General features: G+C 43.2%; 3 protein-coding genes across 4 annotated transcripts in view; all 3 read left to right on the top strand.

Annotated features, from left to right (window-relative positions):
- LOC104805178 (ARF guanine-nucleotide exchange factor GNOM) overlaps positions 1 to 4,062 on the top strand; it is a 6,290-nt gene extending 2,228 nt beyond the window's left edge. The window contains 1 exon segment of the mRNA XM_010529637.1: positions 184 to 4,062. Coding sequence (XP_010527939.1) covers positions 184 to 3,840 — 3,657 coding nt within the window. The 3' untranslated portion in view covers positions 3,841 to 4,062.
- Positions 4,063 to 4,150: 88 nt separating this feature from the next.
- On the top strand, positions 4,151 to 6,311 carry LOC104805179. Its single transcript, XM_010529639.2, has 5 exons — positions 4,151 to 4,670; positions 5,412 to 5,511; positions 5,604 to 5,706; positions 5,842 to 5,937; positions 6,040 to 6,311. The coding sequence occupies exons 1-5, from the start codon at positions 4,313 to 4,315 to the stop codon at positions 6,175 to 6,177; spliced, it is 795 nt and encodes a 264-aa protein (XP_010527941.1). The 5' UTR covers positions 4,151 to 4,312; the 3' UTR covers positions 6,178 to 6,311.
- Positions 6,312 to 6,993: 682 nt separating this feature from the next.
- Positions 6,994 to 9,462, top strand: part of LOC104805177 (serine/threonine-protein kinase STY46-like) — a 3,616-nt gene continuing 1,147 nt past the window's right edge. The window contains exons 1-7 of one of the 2 annotated variants that reach the window (XM_010529636.2): positions 6,994 to 7,078; positions 7,256 to 7,594; positions 7,703 to 7,777; positions 8,344 to 8,460; positions 8,623 to 8,717; positions 8,993 to 9,113; positions 9,234 to 9,313. In XM_010529636.2, the coding sequence (XP_010527938.1) occupies positions 7,274 to 7,594; positions 7,703 to 7,777; positions 8,344 to 8,460; positions 8,623 to 8,717; positions 8,993 to 9,113; positions 9,234 to 9,313 (809 nt within the window). In that variant the 5' untranslated portion in view covers positions 6,994 to 7,078; positions 7,256 to 7,273. The other variant, XM_010529635.1, reaches the window with a different exon arrangement.

Here is a 9,462-nt window from a genome sequence, read left to right as displayed (position 1 = left end):
AGCAGGAATTTCTGTCGTGTGAGTCACAGGAACACTTTTATAAAACTAAGGCTAGATCATGCTTCTAGTTAATAACATGCAACGAGGTTCTCAGTGAATGTTGTATTTATGCATTTTTTTCTCTTCTGATTTTTATATCATTGACAATAAAGCGATTGATGATGTCCTTGTGAATGATCGCAGAATGCTGGTGTAGACGGTGATTATGCCTTTGCGAGTAAGCCAACCAACAATGGAAATGCTAACTCTGAATGTGCTACTGAAAATACCTTGGCAACTTTTGAATATGGAGCTCCCGGCTTGATGGATGATGGAAGAGTTGGGAATGGAAGCAGAAAGGATGCTTCACCATATGATTCGCATCTGATGACAGAGCCATATGGTGTCCCGAGTATGGTTGAAATATTTCACTTTTTATGCTCGTTACTAAATGTGGTCGAACATGTTGGAATGAGCCCCCAGTCAAACACCATAGCATTTGATGAAGATGTGCCTCTTTTTGCGTTGAGCTTAATCAACTCATCCATCGAATTGGGAGGTGTGTCCATCCGCCATCATCCGAGATTGTTAAGCCTGATTCAGGATGAGTTATTTCGTAACTTGATGCAGTTTGGCTTGTCAATGAGCCCCCTTATTCTTTCGATGGTTTGCAGCATCGTGCTCAATCTGTATCATCATCTACGCACTGAACTTAAACTGCATCTGGAGGCATTCTTTTCTTGTGTGATTCTGAGGCTTGCACAGGGCAAATATGGGGCTTCCTATCAGCAGCAAGAGGTTGCTATGGAGGCTCTTGTTAACTTCTGTAGGCAGAAGACCTTTATGGTGGAGATGTACGCCAATCTCGATTGTGATATAACTTGCACCAATGTTTTTGAAGAGCTGTCGAATCTCCTTTCCAAGAGTGCATTTCCTGTAAACGGTCCTTTGTCGGCAATGCACATTCTTGCTCTGGATGGCCTGATTGCTGTCATTCAGGGAATGGCTGAGAGGATAGGTAATGGATTGGCTGGTCTGGATCTAAGTCCGGTCCACCTCGATGAATACACACCTTTCTGGATGGTTAAGTGTGACAATTACGGTGATCCAAATCATTGGGTTTCATTTGTCCGCAGGAGAAAGTATATCAAGAGAAGGTTAATGATTGGGGCAGATCATTTTAACCGGGATCCAAAGAAAGGGTTGGAGTTTCTACAAGGGACGTATCTTTTACCTGACAAACTTGACCCACAAAGCGTAGCTTGTTTTTTCAGATATACCGCTGGACTGGACAAGAACCTTGTTGGGGATTTTCTGGGAAATCATGATGAATTCTGTGTTCAAGTTCTCCATGAATTTGCTGGAACTTTCAATTTCCAGGACATGAATCTTGATACTGCACTCCGACTCTTCTTGGAAACTTTCAGGTTGCCTGGAGAATCGCAGAAAATACAGAGAGTGCTTGAGGCATTCTCTGAAAGGTACTATGAGCTATCGCCACAGATTTTTGCTAACAAGGATGCTGCTCTTTTACTCTCGTACTCTCTTATTATGCTGAACACTGATCAGCACAATGTTCAAGTGAAAAAGAAGATGACAGAAGAGGATTTCATTCGTAATAATAGGCATATCAATGGAGGAAGTGACCTACCCCGAGAATATCTGTCTGAACTCTATCACGCAATCTGCAACAACGAGATTCGAACTACTCCAGAACAAGGTGCTGGTTATCCTGAAATGACTCCCAGTCGCTGGATTGATTTGATGCATAAATCGAAGAAAACCGCTCCATATATTGTGGCTGACTCAAGGGCCTATCTTGACCATGATATGTTTGGTATTATGTCTGGCCCAACCATCGCTGCCATATCTGTCGTATTTGACCACACAGAACATGAAGATGTTTACCAGACATGCATCGCCGGATTCTTGGCTGTTGCGAAAATATCTGCTTGCCATAATCTTGAAGATGTTCTCGATGACCTGGTTGTGTCTCTCTGCAAGTTCACAACTCTGTTGAATCCGTCATCTGTTGACGAACCAGTTCTTGCATTTGGTGATGACACAAAGGCAAGGATGGCAACTGTTGCCGTTTTTACAATTGCAAACAAGTACGGGGATTATATCCGTACGGGTTGGAGAAACATTTTGGACTGCATCTTACGGTTACATAAACTCGGCCTTCTACCAGCTCGTGTAGCCAGCGATGCAGCTGATGAATCTGAGCTATCATCTGATCCAGGACAAGGGAAACCCATCACAAATTCTCTATCTTCCGTTCATTTACCATCAGTGGGAACTCCTAGGAGATCTTCCGGTTTGATGGGGAGATTCAGTCAGCTCCTTTCGCTTGACACAGAGGAGCCAAGATCACAACCTACCGAACAACAGCTTGCTGCTCATCAACGCACCCTTCAAACAATCCAGAAATGCCACATTGACAGCATATTCACGGAAAGCAAGTTTCTGAAAGCGGAATCTTTGCTGCAGCTTGCACGTGCTCTCATCTGGGCGGCAGGGCGGCCTCAAAGAGGAAACAGTTCTCCAGAGGACGAGGATACTGCAGTTTTCTGCCTAGAACTGCTTATTGCAATCACTCTTAACAACAGAGACAGGATCGTTCTCCTATGGCAGGGTGTTTATGAACACATAGCTAATATTGTTCAGTCAACTGTAATGCCCTGTGCGTTAGTAGAGAAAGCCATTTTTGGTCTCCTTCGGATTTGCCAGAGATTGCTGCCTTATAAGGAAAGTCTGGCCGACGAACTTTTGAGGTCACTTCAGCTCATGTTGAAACTCGATGCTCGTGTTGCCGATGCATACTGCGAACAAATCGCCCTTGAAGTCAGCCGTCTTGTGAAAGCTAACGCGAGCCACATCAGGTCCCAGGCAGGGTGGAGAACAATCACATCCCTTCTGTCTATCACAGCTCGGCATCCGGAAGCTTCCGAAGCAGGATTCGATGCCATATCATTCATCATGTCTGATGGATCTCACTTGTTACTGGCCAACTATATACTCTGTATTGATGCTGCAAGACAGTTTGCCGAGTCTCGAGTTGGACAATCCGAGCGGTCAATCTGTGCCCTCGATCTGATGGGAGGTTCCGTGGAGTGTTTGGCCAAGTGGGCCCGCACAGCTAGGGAGAGCATGGAGGGAAATGAATCCGGCAGAATGTTCCAAGATATCGGGGAGATGTGGTTAAGGCTTGCTCAGGGATTAAGGAAAGTGTGTTTAGACCAAAGAGAAGATGTCAGAAGCCATGCATTACTGTCGTTACAGAAATGCTTGGTTGGAGTCGACGGGATCCAACTTGCTAACAACGGCATGTGGGCTCAGTGCTTCGACAAAGTAATATTCACGGTCCTCGACGACTTGCTTGAAATCGCTCAGGGATCGCCAAAAGACTACTGGAACATGGAAGGGACGATGCATCTGGCAATCAAACTTCTATCCAAAGTGTTTCTACAGCTACTCCGAGACCTGGCCCAGTTAACGACGTTCTGCAAGATCTGGCTTGGCGTTCTGACCAGAATGGAGAAATACATGAAGGTGAAAGTGAGAGGGAAGAAAAGCGAGAAGCTTCAAGAAGCGGTACCCGATCTCCTCAAGAACATATTACAGGTGATGAAGGCGAAAGGAGTGCTCGTGCAAAGGAATGCTCTCGGTGGAGACAGCTTGTGGGAGCTAACATGGCTTCATGTCAACAACATTTCCCCGTCTCTCCGATCCGAGTTGTGCCCTGACCACGACCCTGCCCAACTTACGCAACCTGGAGGCGGCTCGGCTGTTGATGATGCTGTCGCAAACCCTCCAAATGGGTTAGCTGGTTCAGAAGGAGCCGCTGCTGCCACGGGTTAACACGTTGGGTTAAACCATTTCATGTGTACATCCATATGACAGTGAAGCTGCTGGTTCCTATAGTTCATCTACGTTTGTGGTGTGTCTCGACCACTGGTAAGGAGTCTCTAGAGCCAATACGGGAAAAGGAAGAGTCAGATAAATGTTCCTTAACGTGGTACCCAGCAGCTGATGATGATGGTGATGATGATGTTTGTTGTATCCATTTTCTGAGTTTTTTTATCATGCAAATGTGTAATCCCCTCTCATTCCCAAGTTACAAAAAAAAAAATCCCAAGTTAGAAAAAAAAAAGGACGATTGGTCGGTGGGACCCACAAGAAGAAAAATATCGACCAGATTCAAGAATCTTGCAGCCGTCGCGAAAAAGATCTTCGCTTCCTTCGTGGCAGAGTCGTCCACGGCGCGATTTTCTTCCCCCATAGATTTTCCCGGAAAATAGATTTCCATAGTCCCGGAAAATAGGACCTACCAATGGAGTCGTTAACATCGGTTTCTCCTGCCATAATACTCCCGCCCAGTTCCACGATCTTCACTTCGACATCGAGATCGGCGATTCGTGTTCGACTCTGTCGTTCTTCATCGTTTTCCGGCATGTCTTGCGTCCGGAGACGGAATCCGATTTCGAGGCGAGGAGCGTTCGTGTGCTGCAAATCGAAGGGAAGAGATGGTGAGGACGGCGATGAAGACGGAAGAGAGGATGTGGAGAGAGCGTTTAACTTGGACGGTACGATCCCTGGTACTTCCGATGAGTTCGTGAGGAGAGTGTCGTCACGCGCCTACGACATGCGTCGACAGCTTGAGCAGACGTTCGATTCCAGCAGCTATGATGGTAATCTATCGGTTCCGTTCTTTGAATTCGTTGACGATGATCGTTTATTTCTCATAACTGTGTTGTGTTTCCTCGATATCGATCTCTGTTTCTGCCTCGAATCTGATGCTCGTCAGATGTTGTGCTAAGAATTCCTCGGAAATCTGGTCACTGGAAAATGTTTGCCTTGAGCGTGAATTAGGGCAACAGCTTGCTGCTCATCAACGCACCCTTCAAACAATCCAGAAATGCCACATTGACAGCATATTCACGGAAAGCAAGTTTCTGAAAGCGGAATCTTTGCTGCAGCTTGCACGTGCTCTCATCTGGGCGGCAGGGCGGCCTCAAAGAGGAAACAGTTCTCCAGAGGACGAGGATACTGCAGTTTTCTGCCTAGAACTGCTTATTGCAATCACTCTTAACAACAGAGACAATGATTATGATTCTTTAACAATTGCGAAGTTGTGTTCAACCTCCACCAAGGAACCATGGCGATGGATCTTTTAGTTATCGCCACTATGATTTCGCCATTGTTATAAACATCATGCTACTGCTACCAATAAAATTGGCCTGTTCTCAGCAACAGTTGCCTCATGGGAGTCTCAGTTCGCAGTTGGTATTTTGAGTAGCGTTCATTTCCAAGTTTTCCATCTCTATTTTCATGTAATTCACAAGTTGAATCCTCTTGCTTGGGGTTACTGCTGTGTGATTTTTTTTTTTTGGTTGAAAAGCTTCTCAATTGTCTTCTCTTTACAACTTCAGTGTTGGATTCCAATCCATGGAGAGAAGACACCAAGCCAGTATATGTACTAACACACAGAGAAAACCAGCTCTGCACCATGAAAACCAGGAGAAACCGCAGGTTCGAATTTCACTTCCTTGTCAAAGCATCGCATTTTTCAGTTTCCCTCATTGCTGTACATTACAACAATGTTTTTTTTGTGGTTGTAACAGTGAAGTAGAGAAAGAGCTTGGACTGTTGTTTTCTAGGACGAAGCAGTCTAGACCCGAAACCAAGTTCCAGATGCTCGTCGAAGATATCCAAGAGGGAGTTCTTGTAAGTATTCCATGTTTAAATTCTCTTCCCGCTTGTTTTTCCTCAACAAAGTCAGGAACTTGAGGGAAGTTCAGTTGGTAAATCTTAGTGTTTTTTATCATTCCAAAGATCCCGTCATGTTCTATTTCTTGGCAGATCTTCGAAGATGCGAATGAGGCTGTCCGGTACTGTGACCTGTTACAAGGAGGAGGCCGAGGCTGTGAAGGCGTTGCAGAGATCGAAGCCTCATCCGTACGATGCTTCTACATATATAGAATCATACATACACCAAAAAGGTGTTGCCTTTTCACTAGGAAGTGATCTTAATTTTGGTTGTTGCTCCTTTTTTTGAAGGTATTTGATATTTGCCGGAAAACAAGGTCGTTGGCGGTGATATTCCGGCGGGGAAGAACACCGCCGACTCCTCAGACGCTGGAGCGTAACTTGAGATCCCGTAAGCGTTCCCTTGAGGACTTGAGAGACGGTAATTAGCCTCCTTTACATACAATTGTTTTCTTCTTTTTTCTTCTTAAAAAAAGTTTGATGGATACTGTATATATGTATATATCTGTTGACTTTTGGCTCTTATTGTTCAAATCTATATGATGCATATACTGTTTGTTCAATGGACAATATCACAATTAAACTGTTTGTTCAATGGTTAATTAGTAAAATTAGACGAATTTCGCATGTTTTGTTTTTACACGACAACTTGCAAAAAGGGGTTTAGAAAATTGAACCTACCTCGATGACTTACCTAATTGGCATTTTAAGGAGATTTCTTCAATCTCTCCGCGCGATGCGTTTGGCCAAACAATTACATTATATTACTCACCCAAGTGTCTGTAAGCATTTTATGGCCACATTAATAAAAAAAAATCACATATATTGATATTTTAAAAAATATCTACGGATTAGTGCGAATATAGGACGTGGAAAAATATGCAAATGGCAATCCAAGCGATGCAGTATTATTATCATATGATCGTTGACTGAGCATCCATTGCTGATCCAATATAATACTCCATTCATTTCAAAATATTAAAAATAATTTATTATAATTTGGTAGAGGTAATATTAAAAATTGTTATAAAAAAAATATCTTGAAAAATATAGAATGATGAAAAATAACCTAAAAATTCAAATATTTTGAAAAGGAGTATTTTACTAAAATAAAATACAATTTTGGCAACTATGGCTTTACCAATCGGTAGAATTTAATTTCCACCAATTGCGTTATTTATTCACAAAAAAAAAAAAAAAAAAAAAAAAAACATATGCAAGTTATTCATCAGTCACGGATCTAGGAGGGAACAAAAAAACGAGATAACGGCGACAGACTTTAAATCGCTGAAGTGAAAAGGATGAAAAAGTCCCATCTCTGACGGCGGAGGTAACGTCTCTCTCTCTCTCTCCTCTCAAAGGGGGTCCCCAATTGCTTTCCCCAATTCACAGGGAAGAATATCTGAATTCTCACCCGAAATCCACTCATCTTCGACTTCCCCTCCTTCAATCCAATTCTTCTTCTTCGAATCTTTCGCCGCTTTTTTGCGTCTCTGATCGTCTTTAGAGGTTGTTTCCGGTTGCGATGAGCTCCGGTTCGTCGGCGGCGGGGAACGGCGACGACGACGCGGCGGCTGCTGGGAAGAGCGAGGCGTCCCCTTCGTACGACAAGCAGAAAGAGAAGGCGCGCGTGAGCAAGACATCGCTGATCCTCTGGCACGCCCACCAGAACGACCCGGCCGCGGTCCGGAAGCTGCTCGAGGAGGATCCGTCTCTGGTTCACGCGAGGGACTACGACCGCCGCACGCCTCTCCACGTGGCTTCGCTCCACGGCTGGATCGATGTCGCCCAGTGCTTACTCGAGTTTGGCGCCGACGTCAACGCTCAGGATCGGTGGAAGAATACGGTATCGATCTTCTGCATTTGGGCTTTGAATCGCTCATGTTGAGTCTTTTCTGCTCCAATTACCTTACGTTGATCTGGATTCTGTATTTCCTCTTTTGGGTGCTCGTAGCCTTTGGCCGACGCTGAAGGAGCCAAGAAGCAGATAATGATCGAGCTTTTGAAGTCACACGGCGGTTTATCTTACGTGAGTTCGAATTCCTTTCCAATTTCTCCAACTTTATATCGAGAATCCTTAAAGAAATTAGATTCTTTTGTTCCGCGATGGAGGGCCGAAACATACGTGTTATGAGTTCTTCTCAGTTCTCATATGATCTTGAATTCGATTTCTTAGTCGGGCATTTTCTCTCTGTTTTCTTCGTTTCTTTGTCTAGTATGAGCTCAATGCGCTATTCTTTGTCTTCCTTCCTCATTCTAGATTTTCTTACAGTTCAACTGTTAGTATAATGGATGACAGGTTTGATGAAGATTTTGTTATATTGTGTACTTCAAATTGTAAATCTTTGAGAAATTTGATTCCTTTTGGACGGGAGTGGTTTTGTCAAATTTTTCCAGTGGATGTTTATGATGTTCTCTTGAATAGGGTTTGTTTGTCGAGACAGTCTTTTTTTGTCCTCTGGTTTTCGATGAATCTTGCTGAAGCTTAGCGCACTATTACTAGGATGGATTTCTGATTTGAAGTCTCTTCTGTTGTCTTGTGCACTCGGTCTTTGTTCTTCTTCATCTCATTTGCCTGAGTACTTCTTGATGCAGGGTCAAAACGGAAGTCATTTTGAACCAAAGCCTGTTGCACCCCCTATTCCAAAAAAATGTGACTGGGAGATTGACCCTTCTGAGCTGGACTTCTCAAATGCCGCAATGATTGGAAAGGTTTTACCTTAAGTCTTATTCTTAGTGTTGATTACATTGGAGAAGAATTTGTAGTTCAATTGGCCCTAGAAATAGTTGAGTTATGAATCAACCCGAATTTGTTTATTCGAGTTGTGTTTTTCTGTGGTTAAGTCTTTGGCTAATGGGTGCTCATTCTGTTAGGGTTCCTTTGGAGAGATTGTAAAAGCCTATTGGAGAGGGACGCCGGTAGCTGTGAAGCGTATTCTTCCATCTCTTTCAGATGATAGACTGGTGATGTAAATATATTGACCTTTGTTTCTTTTCCTCTTAGTTTCACCAGTTTTCAAGGCAATTGCATGAGAAATTTGGCTCTCATTTCCTTTTCAACTTTCTAGATTTACTCATGAAGAATTATAATTTCCTCATATTCATATGTTGATGAGGAACCAAGATTCATTGTTATTGACGAAACTTTCTTTGACCACTCGTTTTTAATAAAATTGAAGTTTGCTGTTCAAGTTGACAATTTCTAGCTGCCCTGATATCTGATATCTCATCTCTGTGTATGCAGTCAGGACTTCAGGCATGAGGTCAATTTACTAGTTAAGCTTCGCCATCCAAATATAGTGCAATTCTTAGGTGCCGTCACAGAGAGAAAGCCCCTCATGTTAATAACTGAATACTTACGTGGGGTAGGTTCCTGCAGTTTCTGTAGGTTCGAGTTTGAGTTCTCTACACAATATTTCTGCCTGTTCTCTTCTATTTTAACAATTAGTGCCATATATATACATGATGCATCTACTTTTTCTCAGGGAGATCTTCACCAATACCTCAAGGAAAAAGGTGGCCTTAGTCCATCAACAGCTGTTAACTTTGCATTAGACATTGCAAGGTACTTGACGCTACGTTAAGTATCATTACGATTCTGAAAAGTATTTGAATGCCGTGTGAATATGATTTATCTACTATTAATTGGGGTGAGAACTAGTTCGAATATGAAAATATTGTCACTAAATTGGCCTGATTTTGTTCCCCCCCCCC

This window comes from Tarenaya hassleriana, unplaced genomic scaffold, assembly GCF_000463585.1.
Source record: "Tarenaya hassleriana unplaced genomic scaffold, ASM46358v1 Cleome11, whole genome shotgun sequence".
Lineage (NCBI taxonomy): Eukaryota > Viridiplantae > Streptophyta > Magnoliopsida > Brassicales > Cleomaceae > Tarenaya > Tarenaya hassleriana.
Note: the sequence above shows the minus strand (reverse complement) of the source record. Positions and strands in the feature narration are given on the sequence as shown.